Source organism: Schistocerca americana, chromosome X (assembly GCF_021461395.2).
Source record: "Schistocerca americana isolate TAMUIC-IGC-003095 chromosome X, iqSchAmer2.1, whole genome shotgun sequence".
NCBI classification, from domain to species: domain Eukaryota; kingdom Metazoa; phylum Arthropoda; class Insecta; order Orthoptera; family Acrididae; genus Schistocerca; species Schistocerca americana.
In genome coordinates, this window is record NC_060130.1 from 442,567,239 (window position 1) to 442,591,308 (window position 24,070).

Genomic DNA, 24,070 nt, shown 5'->3' on the forward strand with positions numbered 1-24,070 from the left:
ATATCTAGGAATTCATTTGGGAAGGGCATACCACAGAATTGGTGAAGCACCTAAACAAGCCCGTATTTGCAATACGAATGATGTCAGATGTAGGAGATTAAACACACTTGCATACTTTCCTTCTATTATGTCATATGGGATTACATTCTGCAGTTCGTCTTGAAACTGAGCAAAAGTTTTTAGAGTGCAAAAGCATCTAATAAGACTAGTTTGTGGTGAAAATTCAAAATCATCATGTAGAATACAGTTCAAGGACCTGTGTATTTTAACTACCGCTGCTCATTGTATTTATTCCTTAATGAAATTTGTTGCAAACAATATGTATCTATTTACAACCAACAGCTCATTAATAGCATCATACTAGGAATAAGAATAATCTTCATGAAGACCTAAAATCACTTACCTTGGTACAAAAAGGGGCCCAATATTCAAGAACACACATTTTCAATAAATTGCCAACATCCATTAAAAACTTGGTTTCAGATAAAGCACAATTTAAAGAGAGTTTGAAAGACTTTTTTTTATAGGCAACTCCATCTACTCTACAGATTAATATCTTAACAGGAACTGTTAGACCAAATTAAGTAAAAACATCTGTTAGATTTCAGTTTTGACAGCACTCGTTCACAACAGCCAAGGTTAGGTACCTTTTTGTATGATATATTTATTAAAAGTGCATAACTACATTTCATTCTGACAGTGTATGAATTCTGTAAATATTAGCAGTTCGAGTTTACTGTAATATATTCACATATTTTGACAATCTCCTAACAAATGATCAGGAAATTGAGTATCACATTCAAATGTTCTAAGTTTTTTATGTTATTCTTTCTGACGTGTTCCACACCCACTAAAACCACCTCAATTTTTGCTCTGTGGAATGAAAAATGAATCTAATCTAATCTCAGTCAGATTACATCGCAATATCACCTGATTCCCGCCTAAGGGCACTAGTAGTCATGACTGAAAAAACGTCTCTCCCTTCTGTTTCAAGCCACGCCTAGAGCAGATGCTAAATGTTTAGCTTCTTTACCCTTGCAGTTTTTTTTCTCCACCGAGATGCGTCTGGGGCTACTGGAGTTATCTTCTCTCATCCCTCTCACACTCGTCAACACTTAACCCCCATCAGCAAATAAACTGATATGGTTACTTTTCTAAATGCGAGTACTGTATATTACTTACAAGCCCACACCACTTTCCAGTCTCTGGAAAATGATTTGAATGCTATCAGAAAACAAATGAAAATAAAACCTAGCAAACCAAGTCTTTTTGAGCTAGCGTGTACAATAAAAAGTTACTTTATGATTGAGACACTTTCTCCTTACCAAGCAAGCGAACTTCCCAATAATAAACAAACAAAACGAACTCTGTTAGCTCTGTTACAAATCCATTGACAGTACAGTGTATTTCCACAATGATTTACCTTCTTGGCATTGTCTTTATGACATTTTGAATTCGTAAGGTAACTGTTACACCACAAGTCTTTCAATTTTTCCTTCAATGAACTGATGATATATGAAAAAGTGTGTCAGTATTTCAGTACTATTAAACTTTCTTAGGTAGCACACCTACCAACTATTTGTTTATTCATTTATTTTGCAGGTTATCTAGTGTCTACATCTACATCCATACTCTGCACAAGCCACCTAACAGCATATGGCATGGGGCACTTCCGGTTCCACTAACTGATCCCCCCTTCACTGTCCCATTCGCAAATAGAGCGTGGGAAGCATGACTGTGTTTACTGAATTTTTCTCTGGGATGGTTATGACATACTATTGAAGCGGATAAGAGATTAGAAGTTTGGTGCTAAATTTGACCAGAAAATTATAGGTGTTAACTCTTCTTCATTGTTGAACTACCTGAGTACACTGAAGGTGTCAATGCAATGAAATTTTCTCAGCTCTCTTACCATATTAGTTTACACTGTCTCCACAACATTTCAGAGGGTCACACAGTAAGGGTAACTTTAAGCCTTTCAAAACTTAGCACACATTCCGATTGATGTTGGTACAAACCTGAGAAAAACTTATTGTGTCAGGTACGACTCAGACATTTTGCTACCTTTAATCATTCACATTGATTTTTTAACTTCTCCATTATCTGAAAGGAGCAGAGATAGAGCTCTAACTCAGTGTAGGAAGAAAGGAGGAAAGTACAAGATATGGCCTGTGGATCAACCAGAATGGTCATATAACGATCGTTCTAAATTGTTGCACCCCTCCCATGGAGACTTCTAGAGGGGAGAAATGCACATTTGGTCATAGAAAAAAGCCCCAAACGCAAAAAAGTAAAGACAGGATGACAACACTATTTATGTAAATAGAGATAGAAGTGGAAAGTTGCCTTTACTATTAATTCCTAGGCATTTGCAAAAAAAAAAAAAAAAAAAAAAAAAAAAAAAAAAAAAAAAAAAAAAAAAAAAAAATCGCTACTTTGTACTCATGAGTACAAGAGTGGACTCTAGAGACATCTGAAATCTTTATGACTTTTTCAGGTGTTTAGATGTCCAGGTGGGTGCAGCAGTAAGGAATTGGACTACTTACTGACCTAAGCCTTGTACATTCCAGGGAAACAATTTCTGAGGAATGTAAATGCTGTGTTCGTTCCTCTGAAACACAAGTCATCTGCAGCCCTTGGACCTGGGCATAACACACTCTGTTAAAAGATAAATACAGAGTAGCAGATGTACAGAAATCAATTTTATTCTTTGAGAGGAAGAAAGTGTGAGACTCAGTCTTGTACAGGCTATGAATGTGTTTGTTGCTGCCTGGAATTCCGTAACAACAATAGACTGTGTTGAACTGTTTCACAAAATGTGAGATTCTAGCAAATTTTTGTGATGATGATGTGCTAGCTTCAAGACCTGACATTAACAAAAGTTAAATGCTTATGAAGGAGCTGGCACTGACAATGAGGAGGGGGAGGGGAAAGGGGAGGGGGAGGGGGAGGAAGAAGAAAGGACAGTGTTATGTCAAGTGTGCAAGGGGGTTGATACTGTCAGCTAGATGAATCAATCTTAACCGACATGAACCAGCTGGAGCAACAACTTCTTTCACTAAGATATGCTGGAAGGACAAAACAAACAATACTTCCTGAATTTTAAAAAGAGTAACGGATTTCTTTTGTGAAAAGTTTAGTAATCGTACATCTAATGCATTTAAATTTGTAGCACAGGATATTGGTAGTTTTGGAAGTAAATCGCACTTATATCACCTAACCATGCTTGAATTTGATTCTGGATCACTCCCGAATTTAAGGAAAACCCCTATTTAAGACAAAAATATTTGGGTCCCCAGAGATTAATTGAAAAGAGGGTTTTACTGTAAAGATGCTCTTAACTTCGTTAACAATTCTGCAGTCGGGCACCCTGTCAAATGTTTTCAGAAATCTAGTAATATGGAATTTAGCCTGTTGCCCTGCATCCATAATTCACATGATATCATGTGAGAAAAGACCAAGCAAAGTTTCACACAAGTGATGCTTTCTAAAGCCACACTGATTCATGGACAGAAGCTTTTTTGCCTCAAAGATATTAATTATATTTAAACTGGAAATGAGTTCCAGAATTTTGCAGCAAATCGATACTGATATTTAGTTTTGCAGGTTCATTATTTTAAAATCTTTATACACAGGAGTCACTCACACTTTTTTCCAGTTGCTTGGGAATTTGCACTGGGCAACAGATTTGTGATTAATGTAAGCTAAGGGGCCAATGCCGCAGAGTACTCTTTGTAAAACCAAACTGGAATTACATCCAGACCAGGCAACTTATTTTTTTCAACTCTTTCAGTTGTTTCTCTATATCAGGAATGCCTATTACGATGTCCTCCGTATGGGAGTCTGTACAATAGTCACACGACGGTATGTCTGTATGATTATTCTGCATAAACGACTTCTTTAAATATATATATATATATATATATATATATATATATATATATATATATATATTAAAATTTTGGCTTTCTTTTTGCTATTTTCTGCTGCCCCACCAGACTGGTCAACAAATGGTCAACAACTTAGCAGTTTTACACAGGACCACAATTTTCTCAAGTTCTAAAGAAGACCTTTTGCCAAGGTACAACTGTGAATGGTTGTTGTATGCCTCATACATCGATCCCTTTACAGACACCTGAATCTCTACTAGCTTTTGCCTGTCATCATTTAGGCATTCTCTTTTGAACTGAGTGTGCAATAGCCTTTGCTTCCTCATCATTTTCTTTGTTGTTAAACTACTGTGTGCCTTTACCATCCTTAATCCACTTACACTGCACAGACTTCTCCAGAGCACAATTTATGTTATGTTTAAACTTTGTCCATGATTCCTGTACATCTATCATACTGGAACTAAATGATATCAATTCAACGTCTAAGTGGGATACTAACAAATGTCTGTCTGCTCTTTCTTACAGAAATTCTCTCATAGACTTCTTGACTGATCTATTAGCTTCAGTAACCATAATTGCTATTATGACATAATGCTCACTAATCCCTGCCTCTATCTGATGCCACTGACAAGGTCAGATGTGTTTGTTGCTACAAGATCTAAAATATTTTAATAGCACGTGGGCTGTCAAATAGTTGCTCGAGACATTACATTCAAGGTAGCCAACAGAGCATTCAACTATACTCTATTTAGCTCTGTAATCATTGTGGGTTCCTTAAGCAGTTCAAGTTATATACGGTAAGAGGTCCAATGATCAAACTACTAATTGCGATATATGGACACAATATCCTTGGAATAGCAGTTGGCAAACTGGAAGTAGACACGAAATGTCTTTCCACGTATGTCAAAGGCTAGGATGTCTCATTTCTCCTCATTCCTATCTACTGACATGTTTCTTCCCAGATGCTTATGATCTTACTTGAAATTTCTGAAGTGCTTATCAATTGGCATGACTTAAGCTAATTCCAGAGTACATAAACGTCAAGATATCATTTACAACTGCATAATTTTTCACTATTTGTTCAACACTTTCCATAAACTTGTCTTAAAATCATCTCGTCTGCTTCAGCAAAATTTATACCTTACAGTAGATTGCTATAGTTATTGTTTAACTACTTTGTTTTTGTACGTCACCTGGTATGTTTTAGATGAAAATTTTTATTTCTGTTTATTTAATCACAGAAAACATTGTTTCAATAAATGATATGAAATGTGCCTGACTCTGCACTTCACAAACCTTCTAGGTACTGTTTTCATGTATGTATCTGATATAAGAGAACACCAACTATAGATACGTCTCACAATGACCCAATTCTGCTCTTGCTTTACAGCCCGTTTATACTCTCAGCAGGAACTGGACAATTAGGAACAATTACTTGGGCCTATAATATAATTTTCATTGGAATAATGATGTACCAAAATGTATGGCAAGTAACTTTGTGGGCTATCCAACATTTTTATCTCAACAGAGCCAAGGAGGAACTTTTTTTAAGTACTAAAATATTATAGGTTACTTACTCTTTTTGGATAATCCTGAAGCCAAATTGTGGTTCAAATCAAAGGGATCTTCAATGGCCATGCATTTGGTGGTCCACATCTTTGTGAATCTTAGCAAAGGCTCTTTCTGCCTAACTGATACAACATGAGTCTTGAAATCAAATTTTTCTGCATAAAAATTCAAAAGCTCGCACCACAGACTACCAACTGAAGTTTTATTTTTGCCAATGTTCGGCCATACAGCTTGCTAAAGAACAATAAAATATACATGAAAAGAAGTATTAAATCATTATATATACCTATTAGAGAGCATGCGAATTATAATGACATGTATCACTAAAGATTTCCTGTCTGTATGTTTGCCAAGTTTCCATAGTGGAACAAATTGAGGATGATAATTACGGTGGAACTTCGATTTTATGTTATCCAATTTTACATTTTTTGTCATTCTAAATCACAAATTCATAGCTCCTGTGAAAACCTCATAAGATCAATGCCAAGAATTCCCCAATTTTACGTTTTGTCCTAGTAGGGGTTACCACGATTCTACTTTCTTACTCAATATCTCGCTTGACTGCGTCCTGTTTTCTTCCTATTGACAACTGATGTGACTGAATGAGTTGTAAGTGGTGCAAAAGATAGAAGGTTCACAATGCAGGTGGTGATGGCATTAAGGGAATATTTTAGCCCATTGCAGAGAGGGGAGACACGAGAGAGGAAATTCTGATGTAATCCACGATCAGCGTTGCCAACACAACTTGCAATTTTTAGCTTACTACGCAATTATGATACAACTACTGCAAGGTTGCGGCAGAAATGGAAAAACAGGATAATCTACGCTAAGTGTTCCAGACCGAGCCAATATGTTAAGAAAGGGCCCAGCCGCCATCTTTTCTTGTGCCACTTATAACTCAGTCTCACCTTCTTCCATGTATTTCTGATATCCTGTGTTCGACAACAACATTGATTGCCAGTCTTTTAAATTGAAACACTGAGTCTTAAAGAATGTGCTCCCTCAGAATCAAGGAAATGTCCGCCATTTCCAGCTAGTGAGCTCTTATTAGCTGGTGATTTGTTACATCACATAACAGCCAGCGCAGCAACCACACCACACTAATATATGTAAAATGAGCTCGTCTGCTGCATGTGTGGAGAGGGGAGTGGCCCTTCAATGATAGGAGTAAAAACATTTTGTGAGGTGCTGAAAATATACTTTTCATGCAGATCATGTGCTATGGCAGAGATGTCACACAGAAAAAGAACATGGGTTCTGCAACAGCAAATTCTAAAGACTTCCATGTTCAAATTTGACATGATACATTTGCAACAAATACATATACTACTCATGTATATACTTTGCACTACACACTGTAGATTGTGAATATTGGCAGCAGTGACAGAAGGCATGAAGCAAAACTGTAGCACCTAAGCTTTCTTTCAAATTTACATTTTATGCAGTGAACAGAATTTCACTGAGCCGACTTCTAGTAAGTTTGTAATGCCAACTGGGGAAGTAAAGTCATTTTTTCAAGTATTTGTTTTTCTCATCAAGCCTAAAATAATATTTTGATGGTGTGGAGCATATGAAGTGCAGTTCTTAAGAAAGTGACAAAGTTTGTCATTACGCAGATGTCCGCAATTATGTTTATGGTTTGACCACTTAGCTACTGTGCTTTTGGTTTAATTCAACATATTCATCAATTTTTACTTTTTTCTGCTGAGCACAAAGGAACGCTCTATAAAAAACATGTGTTTTGATGTATAATTTGTAGTTTTAGCACATCAGAAAATAGCTCGATTACCTTATACGCAGATAACAATTTCAATTTTTTGACATGTTTTTACTTGCTATTACACAACTGTGATTTTTCAAGAACTGATGAAATTCATTACCACAAATTATTGTATTAACATTGTTATTGCACTTTTAATTTCCTTCACTTATACAGATTTTATACGGTGTATTGGAGAGGATTACTATTTTTAATCATACATGCCACTTCCGTATGTTATTGCTGGTACTGTGAGGGTTTTACCATTTTCCTCAATTTTGTATTTTTTACGTCTGGACCACACAAAATGTAAAACAGGGCTTACACTGTAAAATGCATTACCTATAAATATCAACACGTTACAAAGAAATGACAATTTGCTCATTTGGCTGTAAACTAATAGGACATTAAATCTGCAATGACAACTTCAGGAATCACGTTGGCTAGGTGTTACATGTATAAAATCCTGTGACAAATCTGGCATTTGCAACAATATATTATTTTGTATACAAGTCCTATAATGAAATGATGAATCAGGTTTATACCTACCAAGTTATCAATGTCATCGTAGAAGTAAACATTCCACCCTTCGACAAGTTTCTCTGGCTTGCTTCTTCCTTCTGGGAGCTAATACAAGAATGTAGGAACATTACTAAATATAAAAATTAAATACCAAACTCAAAAGACAAATAATAAAATACTGTAAACCACTACAAAAATCACTGACCAATAAATGCAAGAATCAATTTGGACAAGAAATGAACACACACAAAATAAATTATATCTAGCTTTGACAAAATTAAGCTATTTAGTTGGTAAGCAATGGCAGAGTGGAAAAAACCAACTAGTTGTTGTACTAGCAGCAGTTGAGTTTAAAACACAGGGTGTTCAGGAACTCCCCTTACAGACTTCTAGGAATTTTAGAGGGGAGTGAGTACGTAATATTTTGAACAGGGACCTGTGTCCAGAAACATACAGTTTCCATTTTATGACAGTTTCAATTCAGGTGTTTAATGTTTCCACGTCAGCTGCGGGAAAGAGGAAAGTCTCAAGGGTTGTTTAGCCTGGTATTCAACAGGGTAGACAGGATGACGTGTACTACATCAGATGATCACCTGATTTCACTTAACGTCTGCCTTGCTGCAAGACCTATTCAATGCCTGTGTGTCTTCGATACAGCAAACAAGGTTTGGTACATATTTTCAGAATACACAAATATGCTCCTTGTGTATGGTGAAGCAGGCAGTAATGGAAGAGCTGCTAGTTGGCTGTATCATGAACATTTCCCACAACATAGCATGCCATCGCACAAACTTTCTACCCAAGTTACACAGTGGCTCTAAGAAACAGGTATCTGCACCATTAGGAGGCAGGACTGTGGCAGTCCACAGCAATGCCGCATGCCCAAATTTTAAGATGATGTGCTGCATCGTGTTGAAGGTAACTTGTTCTATTCAGGGATGAATATAAATTCACTATGGACTGTGTTCTGAATTTGCAAAACAGCCACGTCTGGGCAGACGAAAACCCTTGTGCTACAAATGTTCAGGGATTTCAGCAAAGGTTTGGTATTAATGTGTGGGCAGGTATTTTAGACCATGATGTGATTGTGCCATACCTCCTCCCACTCAAGCTAATTGGTCTTTCAACTACAAAACAAGTATTGGACCTGTTCTTGGAAAATGTGCCACAGAATGTTCATCAGCAAATGTGGTTTCAGCATGATGGTGCACCACCTCACTTCTCATGAGTGCTTCGGAGACATCTCGACAGGCAGTATTGTGAAACATGGATAGGATGTGGTAGTCCTATGGACTACTACTTGTGGGGTCATATGCAAACCTTAATTTATGAGACTCCTGTAAAGATGGAGGAAGATCTGCCGGCATGATTCCTCCACTAGAAACTGAACAGACGCACCATGGGATGGAACGTGTGCACCAGAACATGATTCATAGGTACAATATCAGTAACAACATTAGTGGTTGCCACATCGAGCTGCAGTTGTAACGCATCAGTACTGTTCCGTACATACAATATGCTGGGTTCTTTTCTGTTTTGGACTAATAAACAGATAAAGTTTAAGTGTTAATACAAACAAATGGGCTTATGTGATAAATGGATATTTTGTTATGTTTCCTTTCAAATTGTTACCTAACACTTTTACTGTTTCATGTCTTAATTCAATTCCTCGTGCAGAAGTGGATGAGTGAAACATCTGAGTTGAAACTTTCATAGGACAGAAATTGTCCATTTCTGAACATGGGTTTCTATTCAAAATATTAAGTGCTCACTCCCCTCAGTAAGTCCTGGAAATTTGTAGTGGGAATTTCTGAACACCCTGCATGTCTTTCCTTGATACTGTGCTCACCATTGTGGTACACGTACCTCAAGCCATTTCCAACTACAGAAACCTACCATCTGAGTTACAGAATCTACTATAAATATTCCACAGTAACAATTAAACTAAGGTGATAATAAAACATTCTGTCCAGAGGAGGAGGAGGAGGAGGAGGAGGAGGAGGATGAAATTATGTGTACACTTCTACTGTATATGAGGCCACCCATGACCAAAATTGTAAGGACACTGGTGAAGCACTGCACATCTGCATAGACAGATTACTGCACCTGAACAGGAAATTTGTGCAGATATGAGATATGCGCACACCTGGAAGCTGGAGGTTTGTGCAAAACAGTTAAAAGCTGTGGACACCAACCAAATCTGCACACACAAATCTTAGCAAGAGAATAGGAGATCAGTGGAAATCTGGCACCTGAAACTTGTTCTATGTCAGCTGCTTGATCAGTCTGGGTCTAGTGATTCTCGTCTGTGTATGCAAAGTGAATTTTAAAATGGTAGATAGACGTCAATGCTCAAGTGAGTTCATTGGGGAACTTATTGGAACGTACAGGAGTCACATATTTGTGGAAAATTACGAACAAGAAATACAGTGATCGAGATCAGGCGTCAGTTACTTATAGCTGTTTTATACAGAAATCATGAAGTTCGACCCTACAGCAAAGGGGGGGAGGGTGGGGGGGGGGGGGGGGCGAGACCACCCACATCATCATCATAGACTGTTTATTTACTGGAAAGAGCTAAGTGAAGTAACGAAATCTATTCCACCTGGTGCTAGGAACAACGAAATCCATAAGCCGAGTCACTACAATTTGACAGCCTCAGCTTTCTGAATGATTCCAATGAAGACGCACAACACAAAAATCAGTTTAAGGATTATCTTGTAGATATCCCCTATTGCTTGTCTTTTGCAGCTCTATTCACTTCTCTACAAGAAAAATCAGGGAAATGGCTGCAGATATGCTACTGATAGAAATCATTTCACCAAACTGAGGTAGCACTAGCATGTGGAAAACTAAAATAAAATTCTTAGTTCTGCTTCTTTAGCACTTAGAAATCTCTCTCATTGGGCTAACTGCAGTATCGCGCGCTGCCAATCTGTAGCTGTTTCTGAGACACAACCCGATCAGCCTGCTTGACCAGCACTGCCACAGAGCCGGCAAAAGGATGTTACAACAGAGTCTAATCTGCCTGTGTAGTAGAATCACTGTCATTCAGCCTCTGTCATTATTGTGGATATCAATTCGGCCTAACTCAAGTATTCGCTTTGGATTGTGCTCTGGTCTTGCCATTATTCAAGCTACGTAAAAGAAGATAATTAAAACACTACACGTACATCTCATTATTTTGTTCTCTGTCTTACAGCCCATCATTTTCCATGCATCCATCGTCAGGATGACCAAACACCAATCCGCAAATGGGATTGCTAGTATACTTTCACTCAGTACTATCCTATGCTATGAGAGCATATATATATATATATATATATATATATATATATATATATATATATATATATATCACACACACAAAGCCTTACTTATTAGAAAGAAGAGTGCAATCAGAACATTATGTAAAGCTGGTAATGAAAGATCTTGCAGCTGTACCTTCGGGGACATAGGGATTCTTACACTTGTTTTACCCCCTAAAATAATATGTGGTTCACAACAGCAGTGAATTGGAGTTGAGATATAGAATTTGCAATCACAATACTAGAAGTAGAACTCAAAATAGACTATGAATCCCTGTCTAGTATTCAGAATGGAGTTTTATAGTCTGGTACGAAAGTCTGTACCAGGTTTTAGGTAGACTTCAGGCAGTCAATTTAAATGTCTGACTTGGAAACAAACTAAACTATAGCTCACTGGCAATACCTATACTTTTTAGAAATATAGTGTTTCAAACACAGTCTGTAAAAATATTATCTGCAACATTTCAGAATTGATTTGTGGTACTTTATTTCCCTTCATGAAATCCTCCTTCAGGACTGTGTAAATAGCTTCAAGTATGTTGTGTATATTCCACTAAATGTTTGTTTCGAAATTACAGTAGAGAATTCTAGCTCCTTGTAGCTGTTTCTTCTTTTAAGAAATCTTAATCCTTTTACTGCTCTGGATGTGTGTAAATGTCCTCATAGACTGCTGCCCTCAGGTGTATTGGACATATATATGCATGCCGCTTGGTTTTTCCTGAACTGCGATGGGCATCTAAATGTGTCCTGAGCCGCCAACTTCTTACTTTTGCAGACAAGTTACTTCCACATCTCAGCAAACAGAAAAGTTTCAAGTATTTATCAGACAACGTATGTGCCTCATTGTGTGCTATCATTTGCAGAAAACCTCGTTTCAATATCTTGAATCGTTTATGACACGATTTTTATGACCACAATTTGTGATGCCCAACAACGGGAACGGGAGTGTCATGTGCAACTGTCCTTTGGGTATAAAACCCAATAATGCAAGAATAAAATATCTTTCTGCTCTCAGTTTTAAATAAAATTCAATGTCTTTTCTACATTTCATTTACTGCAATGTATAAGCTAAAATCAACCATACACAAAGTTCATGCAATGCATTTTTATGTCTGTGAACTCTAAAATTTTGTGAAATCTTTCTTTCACTTAATCTGATGCAGTGCAGTGTGTATGCTGCATAATGAAAGCAATTCAGTTCTTTATTGAGTGCAAATATCTGACTGTAATAGGTGCAAAAATCAAATTTGTTTACCTATTAGTTTTTGAAAAATCAGATGAAAGTATTTCCAGCTGGAATGCCATCTCTCAGCACAGGCACCAGCATGTGGCGAGCAGTACAGTCATAATGAAAGCAGCCTCAGAACAGAATGCAAAGAGCTCGACTGTAGCAGCGAAAGGGTTAGTGTCAGCATCAGTCGCTCCTGTGGAGTACTTGCTCTCCTCATGCAAGTATTTTTCTGTATTATACGAAGGGTTACAAGTGTATAAAGGTAATTATGTGTTTCCAATTCCAAATGCAATACTTATACCAATCGCCAGGTTCGCCCTGCAACTTGTGACGTAAATTTTTGTGGCAATACTGCCTTAACTGAAGCTGGAACTGCCTACACTACTTCGATCGGTCTTTCTGTTTCTCAAATTGCCAGTTAGCTATGCAGACATTTCACTGAATGTGGACCAGCCTTAAAACCTGTCTTCGGCACAACAAGCAAATTAAGGGACATCACGTCAAAGATCAATTAGGCCCACAGATGAGCAATAGTTATAGCACTGAGAGCAGGTGTGGCTGGCTTGCACCTCCTAGATGCAGTGCTGTATCTTGCAGCACTAATTTGAGCACAGTCCTCCAAGTCTGTAGTGGCAGAGCAGAGCATCAATGAATGACATGTTAAACTTCAAACAGAAATGTAGCATCATGCCACTAGGTCCTGGCAATGCCTAAAAAATGAGCAGAATGGACAGGCCACATGTGGAGTCTACATGTGGACAGTATTCAGAGTGGCACCAGTTGATCATTACATCTGACTTCTTCAAATAAAGAATGAAGCAAATAACTGTATGAACTTTTCTACTTCAAATTATCATTTCTAACATCTTGCATAAATCTGATCTTTTTTCCTGGGACATTCAGAACTGATTTCAGGGCTAAGCCCATTTTCAGATGTCATAATCTTGCCATATTCCTAAGTGTAATGGTATGCAAACATATCATTGCCACCCCAGTTTCAACATTTGGGCATTGTGACTAGTTATTACAGCCATTTACCATTTCAAGGAAAATATCTTTTATTTATCTGCGGCAGAGTGCAAGATGATCATGCTTTGAGTATGGAATAAGGTTGTGAAGCACCTAATTCACAAACTTTAATGCAACAATGATTACAAATTGAACAGTCACACTGAAATCAAAATTTCAACTAGGGTTTAGTGGGGGAAAAAAATCTTCCTATTCAGCATGTCTAAAACATTGCTGAAGTTAACAAATATACCACTGGTTTGATGATTTTAACGCACTATATCGGAATTTTACTGTCAAACAGATGCAAACTGGACATGATTACACATCTGTTTTAACACTAGAACGGCAAAAAGGGGTCAAAATGAACTTCATACTTTTTCCATCAATGTTGTACACAAATTTTTACTTAATTCATGAAATCATTACTTTTCCCATTTTTTTCTCCTCTTTATGATAATGTATTACAAAATATATTTTCTTGGACATTTCATTGGGGCCAATTTGACACTGCTGTAATTTCTCTTATGAATATATGTAAACAGACCAACAATGAAGATGTAACAATCAGAAATCATGCAAAATAGGTGCTGCTCTTGTTGCATCTTGGCATATATATATTCCAACCTGCCAGTTTATATCGTGTTCAGGTGCTTCTCATTAATGTGGAATGCCTGATGAAATACTATCTGAGAGAATCCCAATGTTGAATCAGGAATTGGCTTCACTGATGAAGATGAGAATTTTATACCAGAGATAATTGAAGAAGAACACATTATGAACAATGAGGAATTAGTGGAGGAGGATTCAGATGCTGATCTATGTCCATATTCACCACAGTGAGCCTAGTTGAATGTCTCCACAAAGATGGTCACTAGGGATGGAACCAAGTGAGAGGTTGTCAGTTTTTAACTTTCTAGAAGAAGACAGGATGCGAATGTTTTAACAGAGATAGAAGATCCTACTAATTACACTTGTTAATGATCAGGCAACAATCACAGTGCTTTGTGTATTATTTTTGACAAACCAATGCTATATTTCATGAAGAAATACACAGAATCAAATGCTCATAACGTACTAATAAACAATGACCGGAACATGTCACTTGAGGAGCTGGAAAAATTGATAGCCACCATTTGTGCGTGGGGTGTCATTTATACAAAGGTATGTCTGCAGATGGTCTTTTGTCGCATTGTTGGGGGCCTACTATCATCAAGGACATTATGAAAAGGGACTTATTTCAATACCTCAGAAACGATGATATACATAGATAGAAGCAACCACTCAGACCATATGTTGTTCTGCACCTCACAGAGCCGTTTCTAATTCAAGGAAGAAATGTGACAACAGACGACTACTTCATTTCTCTTCATCTTGCTAAGAAGTTTAAAGGAAAGAAAATTTCATTAGTTTGTACAATGAACAAGATCCATGGTGAAATCCCTGACGCGGATTGAACACGGTGGCAATAAACAAATGGGTCACCTACAAAAATAGTGATGAACAAGAAAATGGATAGGAAGAAGTTCATACTCCAGCTGGTGAATGAACTTTAGGGCATGAAAGAGCAGAAGGAAGAACAGACAAAAGAAGAGGATACGGGACGAAACCCATATAGAAAACTGAAGAAGAGCCAAATCAGTATCTGCGAAAGCAAAAAGACAATTGACAACTGGCTGAAGTGCCACAAAACTGTGGGAAGAAAATGTGCACATAAAACATAAATCACCTTCATAAGTGCATCAAGCAGATTCCAATGATATGAAGAAAAAGTAAAACAATACTATGTGTAAGAACACCTTTGAGTAATGTATTTTACGGACTATAAGATGCACATTTTCTTCGAAAAATTGCCTCCAAAATTTAGGTGAATTTTATACTCAAAATTAATATAAAAATGTCCACTGCTTGATTTAAAATTCCCTTCAGTCTTAAAAATGGCCATATATTCGATGACGTGGGGAATGTGTGTATCTGGCAACACTGGATTCAACTGACAACAGAAATGCACCAATGCGACGAACATCACTTGCAGGGATTCACAAGCTTGCTGACACTGTCTCCCTCCTGCCCCGCCATCACAAATCCAGAACACTGTCTAGCCTATGATGTGTCTCTGCAGGCTATAGTTCCAGTGAACTTCAACTGAAAGTGATTTGTGTTATTGGTAACAGTAAAATATTTTTGTTAATAGATAGTTTGGTAATGGAAAAAAATAAAAGGTATTCAAGATGGTGCGAGCTATAAATTGCAAGTACCTAATAGCATGTGCAGAAGAAAATGGAAACAGAGCAGCTGAATGACATTTTGGTCCTCCAGCAATAGAAAAAAAACCATTTGTAATTGGCAGACTAGTAAGGAAAAACTGAAAAAATGAGGAAATGAGGAAGGCTAAATGTGCAAATAGAGGAGTGAATGCAAAATGGCCAAAACTAGAAGAAGAAGATTTTTAAGGATTTTTAAAGGTCACTTCAGTTTTATAAACTAAGAATTTTTTTAAAGTATGACTTTGCAATCTAATAATAAAAATGGCACAAATGTTATTTCTCAAAAGATTGTTTAAAAATTAATGCACGTCTTATTGTCTGTAGTGTCTTTTGGTCCATAAAATACAGTACAGTATGGACTATATACATTAAGTATGTCTAGAAGGTTCTGCAACTAGCTAATACAATGAAGTCTACAGTTTAAGAAACTGGACACCGTGAGCAACAATAAGGTATTAAGATATTTTGTTGTTGCTCAAGTAAGTATCTACTGTACTAATTATCATGTTAAATAATTGTTGTTGTTACTTACAACAAGGTAGTGACTGACTAAAACTACTATAAAGCAATTTTATGGAGGGTCAAAATAACCCCTTTCTGCTGTTTTAGGAACATCAGAAACACCACTGTTCTGGTGTTAAGAAACCTATTGGCAGACAGTATTACACATGTGAGGTCCTGATACTTGCTGCTGTTCTGTATGTTTTATTTCCAAACTAAGACATTAGAAGAAAGACAATAGGACACTAAGAAGCAGACATTTCTACCATGTTCATTGTAGTACTACACTATAATCTTAGCCTGCACACTGCCTTCCTCAATTACTTCAACTGCTTCCGCAACCACGGACAATCCCTCCATCATCGACTTCAAATTACATACTCTAAAAACTATATGAGAGAGAGAGAGAGAGAGAGAGAGAGAGAGAGAATTGCTATCTTACCTCCTGCAAAACTGGCAGCACAGGTGGTTCACACTGTTGTAGAAAATATATCACCATCAAAATATATGCATATGATGACAGGCTACCTCGAGAAGCATCACATATATTGCACAATTTGGCAAAACGTTTCATAACATATCCCAGAATCTGGAAAACAAAAATTTTTGCATTACCACTACTGCATAAAAACATCACACAAGGCTACAATGACGCTACTGAAATACCATCCCTCAGCCACTGTAAGGGCTGTAGGGTCACTTATGCTGCCCATCTACTGCTGACTCATAGTCAGGCACATGACATGTTTTTTTATCTGCATAGGCATGACAATTCTTTGGACCATCACTGTTGGTGCAAAATATTACTATATTATATGCGCCTACTAACCCGGGGAGCCTAACCTGGGAAGAGGTGACGAAATTCTACGTGCGAGTCAGTATCTGGGGGGTATAGTGCTCGAACACCAGATAGAGACAGGCACGGGACAAACAACGCGACCAGTGCAAGGAATATGACAAACTAAGTGCACAGAAAATGCAGCACGGCGTGAGGTTAAGGCCATGTCTGAGATAGTTGATGTCTGCACAAGAACTGGCCTGCTGGTAATTTAAAGTCTGGATCAATGGTTCTGCTAATGCAATGCCTCCTGCACACCCTCTGTGGCAGCGTACTGCACTATTCTGATGTGATACTCATCTCAGCTCAGCTGCCTCCATTTCAGTATCCCCTGGCATGGATTGTACATTATTCAATGTCACTAACTTGATAACACAAGAAAATACATGCACTAGGCTTCTATTTAACAGTACTTTTCCTACAGCAGGCTGATACAGATTGAGTGCCCTTATGCACGTACGTGCAGAGAAGGGTTGGTGAACAGCTCATTGTGGACAGTTCGGACAGCTGGCCTATGGGATTGCAGACATGACTGAGTGTGGGTGGGGGGACACCACCAAAGAATTATCCAAATTGTATGGAAATCCACAGATGTGATGTACATGTACAGACAAACAAATTATTACTATTCCATAAAAATTGGATGATTTACTCTAGAAAAAGAGCTTCACAAATTGAACAAGTCAATAATGAGTGGGTCCACCACTGGCCCTTATGCAAGCAGTTATTCAGCTTGGCATTGATTGATAAAATTGTTGTCCTCATGAGGGATACTGTGCCAAATTCTGTCTAAATGGCATGTTAGATAGTCAAAATCCCAAGCTGCTCCGAGGACCCTGCCAATGAAGCTCCAAACATTATCAGCTGAGGAGAGATCTAACAACCTTGCTGGACACAGTAAGCATGAAAACAAGTAGTAAAAACTCTTGCCATGTGCGGTCGGGTATTATCTTCCTGAAATGTACAACCAAAGGGATCCTGCTATGAAAGCATCACTCCTGATTGTTGGGCCATACAGTGAGCAACAGTCAGGTTGGTATCCCACCACTGTCTGGGGCATTTTTAGACAGTTCCTCATTGGTCCTCAATATTTTCTTAAGAGTGCATTTTAGCAGTCTTTTTCAAGATGCCTCTCTCCGACTCAATGTGGTGAGTAGCAATCTATTTTTCCCTTATTGTTATTTAACAACTTTCTTACACAGCAATTCATTAAGTCTGCGTCAACAGCTAACTAACTGTGAGGAATATTTACGAAATTAAATTCTTGACTGAGTGAACATATGGGTGTAAGTGCCTGAATACTAACATTCATTAAAAATTGGACAAGATCATTAACCACTTAGGAAAATAGCCCATACAACATTCACAGCTTCCCCCTTTGATTTTAAGTCCATTTACAACACACTGTACAGGCATTACTACTTGACAAAGTGGTGCGTGTAGCCAAGTTACGATATATAACTGACAATGGATAAAGTTACATAACAAATGAAACAAGGACTATCATCACAAAACAGATTTGTAATATCACCTTGAAAAATGTGCAAGACCCCAAAATAAGTGCAAAATAAAGAATAAAATTAATCACAAATTGCTTAATTTTTCAGTGCCCAACAAGTATTTTTGAACTGGCAAAATATTTAACATTGTACACATTGAATAAATAGGCAACTCATCTTGTAACAGCAGCTGTAGTTTCAATACGGGCAAGAGCTGGAAAATTGTAGGTATCAATGTGGGGCAAATTAGCAGGCCAATAGCAGAGGCAAGTGGACTACGCTGTGGGCAATCAAATTCCACACAAGTTCAACTTGTGAAGTATGAAATGAATGTGGAGGTGAATTTGGTCTTAAAGTTTCGATTACAATTAACTAGAGTGCAAAGTCTGCATGTATTCCAGAATGAATTTTCACTCTGCAGTGGTGTGTGTGCTGATTTCAGGGACACTTAGTTTTCTTAAGGGCTACGGTTACTGCTAGAAGGAAGGAAAGCAGGTTTCTGGAATGTATTAGGTGCTGAAAACAAAACTATAGCTCCCACGGGTAGTGGGGAGAAGGCAAGAAGATGTGGTGGTGGTCGTGGTGTTGGTGGTGGTAGGTCCTATGCAGCCGAGGCTGCCAGATCCACCTTAATCCTTGGTTTTCTCTCGTTGTATTTATGTACGTATGTATTAAACCGCAGACATAGAAACAACGGGGAGGCTTTGTTCTGCCGTAGCCCTCAGTGGTTCACAACCCCACAACAGGCCACAGACACTGAGTGAGGTGGTTCAGTGGTTAGCACACTGGGCTCACATTCGGGAGGATGACTGTTCAATCCCATGCCCGGCCATCCTGATTTAGGTTTTCCGTGATTTCCCTAAATCGCTCCACGCAAATGCCGGGACGGTTCCTGTGGTGTCACCGCCAGACATCAGACTTGCTAGGGGTTAGCCTTTAAATCGGCCGCGGTCCGTTAGTATACGTTTGACCCGCGTGTCGCCAGTATCTGTGATTGCAGACGGAGCGCCGCCACACGGCAGGTCTAGTCTCTCAAGACTCCCTAGCACTTGCCACAGTTGTACAGCCAACTTTGCTAGCGATGGTTCACTGTCTACATACGCTCTCATTTGCAGAGACAACAGTTTAGCATAGCCTTCAGCTATGTCATTTGCTACAACCTAGCAAGGCGCCATATTCAGTTACTATAATTACTATCTTCAAGAATGTATTCTGAACAGATAATATTGTGAATCATGTACTGTCAAGAGTGACGTTCATCATTAATGGATTAAAGTTAAGTATCAAACTAATTACGTCCGCTTTCTGAATTCTCATTCCTTGTCATGTTCCAAACCTCACGTCAGTATAGTTCTTCCCTCCTCACGCCAGCCTGCACGAGCTAAAACGCGTGCATTTCGGCCTCCACTCATAACACGGTGTTGGCTCTTCTGCCAACACGAAAGTTCCTTTGAAAGGGCATGGTCGACTTCCTTCCCTGTCCTTCCCTAATCCAATGAGACCAATGACCTCGCTGTCTGGTCTCCTCCCCCAACAGCCAACAACAGTCCACCCACCCCACTGCCGCCCCACACCGAATCCACAGTTATTGTGTGGTTCGGTCCCCAGTGTACCCCCTGGGAACGTCTCGGAGTGTAACCCCAAATGTTTGCGTGGTAGAGTAATTAAGGTGTATGCGTACGTGGAGACGGCGTTTGCGCAGCAATTGCTGATACAGTGTAACTGAGTGGAATGAGGGAGAACCAGACTGCATTTGCCGAGGTAGATGGAAAACCGCCTTAAAAACCACCCACAGGCTGCCCGGCACACTGGACCTCGACACTAATCCACTGGGTGGATTCGTGCCAGGGACAGCACGCCTTCCCCCTCAGGAACCAACGCGTTAGACTGCACGGCTAGCCAAGTGGGCTTTTCTCTTGTTTCTTGTTTTCTTTCTTGTACTGCCCATAGCCAGTATGTCATTAGAGGACTGGTTGATATTGGGCCATGAGGCAGCATCAGTTGGGATGCCAAGTGAGTTGGACCGCATGCTGACAGGGAGAAGGGAACCGAAGCCCCCAATGGGTTTTTGTGGGAACGGAGCGAAAGGGGATGCTGTTTGCCTGACATACAGTTCAATTTTGGTGGCCACTGAGGCCTGACACTTATGGTAAAACAGATGATTTCACCTTTGTTATGGAGGGGGGGGCTTAGTTACTGTGTTTGCAAATCTTGTGGCCATTTGTACTAGATGTAGGTGTTCATATCTTTTTTCCCTTGACTCTAAATATAAATGGCAGGCAAGGGTTTTGTATTCCTGTTCCGCCACCCCACCCCTCCCACTTTTAACATGAGACAGTTCAAGGTGTCACATTTTGGTGGCTGGAGACACAGTGTGTTTATAGTCTGGGCCATCTGCTTTCTCCACTCACTGAGGTATTTGTACAGCGTGATATCTGCTCAAAATCCAAACAAGTAAAACACCACACTGGTGAGGGGAAATGTGGAAAGTACAGTTTTACCTCACAGTAGGAATGACCTTTTCAGTTAATACAGCTCATTCAAAAGCCGCAACATAGGCTCCAGTGACCACTCCTTTGGTGTCCATTGGATACAGCAAACAAATTTGACAACCAGTTTCTCCCAGTTTCAAACAATTCATCTGACTGTACAATGAGCTTCTGATGAAAAATAACACCCTGGATGATGATAAGGTTTTCGTGAGGGGTTGATGGCAATGGAGATGTCATCGAGCTTCTCCCAGCAGAGCAATGCTTTTATGAATAGGTGTCAACTGTTTTAATGAGGATGCACTGACTTCACATTTTGCTCATGGATGCTACCGCATGTAAGTTTTATTCAATATGTTCAACGGACAACAGTGGTTTTGAACTCAAAAAGGACTCTCCATCAGTTCAGGTACAAACTAGGTACTGATGGAAGTATTTCTTGCCATTTCCACTGAATTCACTTTCCTCGCATCACATGGTCTGGAAAGGGAGGGGAAAGAAAGGGAAAACTTCGGGTTGTACCTTTCTGCAATGAACCAATTCACAGTATCTAGCAAGACTACTGGGCCTTGTGGGTAGAAGTCTGCGAAACATTCTTCCTCTTCACAGCCCATGAGCAGAGGGTGACATGGTATGGAAAATGGAACTAGTACCCCAGGGGCTCAAGGTACCATGTTCACCAATCATGCAATCACTACAAAACTGTAAGCCCTTGAGTGGGAAGGAGGGAGTATAGGAGCTTATGGTAGTGTGTAGCCTTTTACATATGTAGCACTCAAGATTCTAACTTAACATTTCTGTTGTTTGAAGTGGAGACAAGAAAACTACTTCTAGCATTGTGTCTTACCTTTACTCTTATATCGATATCTGAATACACTTTAAGTAGTCTTGTATTGTTTTGAGCCAAGACGTTATATATGCTGATATCGCCATCTAATTCCGATGAGAAATGGTTAAATTTTATTATTGGCACTTTGGCAGATGTTATAGGAACTAAATTCCTAATACTTTTATACCCTTTCAAATGAACAAATAGATCCTCAATTATCTGTACGAAGTCAAGATCCTGTAAAAACACACACAAACATGAGATCATCTGCAATGGAACCATTATGGCATTCATGGTGATATACACACAGTAAGAGAAATGGCTAGAAATGATACAATTTAAAATAAATAAATTAGAGAGAGAGAGAGAGAGAGAGAGAGAGAGAGAGAGTGCGCACCTGTACATGGCTGCAGTTGCAAAACCACTGTGCACAAACATTGCAGGGAAAATTTTATAATGCAACGTTATAGGTGGGCAAAATACAAACTGTGTCTGTAGCCAAGAATTCTAGCTCCTGTATGTTTTCAACAGCTTTCCTCAACAATGCTAGCTGTCAATCCATTTTTGGAGGGACTGAAGAGAGGGAAAAAAAATGAGAACAAGAAGTGAGCTGCCAACAAATACGCAGCACTGTGTGTGGGTGCTGAAGCAAATCTTATCAATGGCTTCTGATTTTGCTAATAATCAATGGAGCAAGATGCAACAGTGGAGGAAGTAAGCAGAAAAGGTAGAGGATAATGGCTAATACTAGCCATTCCAGCCAGTACATTTGCTCTGAAACTTGAGCTTCTCCCAGCATATCAAATGTTCAAGTAACTTAAGGCAATAGAGCCACATAAAGTTCACAATGACTGCCGATATTCTGACAACTGTACAGACAGTCATTTTCAAAAGAGAAATGGAACGAGAGCTTGCTTTGCTTACCAACTGATGTCAATAATATTTTGCAGTGATGATTCAGTTTTAGTAAACCTATTCACAAAATTATAAGATTTCCTAAATCTGTAGAGAAAATTATCGAATGTTAATTTTACTGGGAGAGGGAGCACAGCTTTGGTAATTCTGTTAGGGGTGCAGGGTCACCTCAGTATGGTTCTAAGAGAAGATTAACACTGGCCCCAGCAGTGTATGTATGCAGAAGATCAAAGGCATTTCTACAGGGCAGACTTTGCAATGTTTCAGAGTTCTAGACTTCTTCTGGTCAAACATGTAACATGGGAAGTTCAAACAGGACTACTGAGCTGACTTATGTCTATTTCAGTCAGATGTTGATACATGTGGATACAAAAATCTTGAGAAATAATTTGTGTAAAGTTCAGAAGTATTAGAAATGCACAGTTAGTCATATGTTCCATAGATCATTTGCAGGATTTTTATTGAAATCATGTGGAATGGATGTTTACAGGCCATGCATAGGTTATATGTCTGTGAATATGGTTACATTCTGAACACTTATAGGTTACTAAACACCAGACTGACATGTATTTAATAAGGATGAATATATTAGTCTACTACTAATCATGTAACTAGGAGGAATTCGTCCAAAATCAACAGTATTCTCTTGAATGGATGGAAATTAAAGGTCAAAATTAATAATAGTGAATTATGTATAAAAAGTGTTGTGTGTTTAGTTGAATACAAGGTGATTTTGTTTTTGAAGAGGACAGAACTGTTAGAAGCGTATGGAAAGGTTTGAGGATTGCAATTTAATAGAAAGTAACAGGAATATTTTTAGTTTTAATAAGGATAGCAGGAAAAATAAATTACAAAGGAAAAAACACATTTTTCCATGTTATAATAAAACAAATATTAGCCCTGGCCAATTATAATAAAAGAAAACATTTTACATTCTGAAACTACAATCAAAGGTTAATAGTGCACCAAGCATCAAAACAAATCCCACGAATGACTGAGGATGAAACCCGATACTGTCAATTTGTGGTCTGGCACTTACTGAGCTACAGTAACTGCATAATTGCAAATTATTTATTTCCCAATTATACATGCAACAGTACTGTGAGAAGAAATGCTTTCATATGTGGCACAGAAATATCACAACATATTGTGGTAAAGACGGCTTGCATCAAATGTGCACCACCTCCATTTTCTGCTAGCCCCCTACAGCAGTACTGTAATTAATCATTTGAAGCATACTAGTCAGCAGCTCTGCATGTTCTGGCCAGCTCTCCTCTGGGCAACTGATTGCTTCCTCCAGTTTATCAGACCAACTTTAGAACTGCTTGTTGCTCCCACAGTAATATCAAAGATAACAGGAAGAATGCAAAGGGTACACTAGTCAGACACTTTCACTTACTTGCTAGTTAACCAGATTTACTGGCCACCTGTGGGCTCCACATTTT

The 24,070-nt window shown here is 38.6% G+C and overlaps 1 protein-coding gene across 2 annotated transcripts in view; it reads right to left on the bottom strand.

Annotated features, from left to right (window-relative positions):
• Positions 1-24,070, bottom strand: part of LOC124554895 (terminal uridylyltransferase 4-like) — a 182,551-nt gene that overhangs the window by 17,904 nt on the left and 140,577 nt on the right. For both annotated transcript variants that reach the window (XM_047128578.1, XM_047128577.1), the window contains 4 exons: positions 21,729-21,947; positions 16,498-16,644; positions 7,768-7,845; positions 5,468-5,693 (listed from right to left, as the gene is read on the bottom strand). In XM_047128578.1, the coding sequence (XP_046984534.1) occupies positions 5,468-5,693; positions 7,768-7,845; positions 16,498-16,644; positions 21,729-21,947 (670 nt within the window). The remainder of the gene's footprint in view (positions 1-5,467; positions 5,694-7,767; positions 7,846-16,497; positions 16,645-21,728; positions 21,948-24,070) is intronic.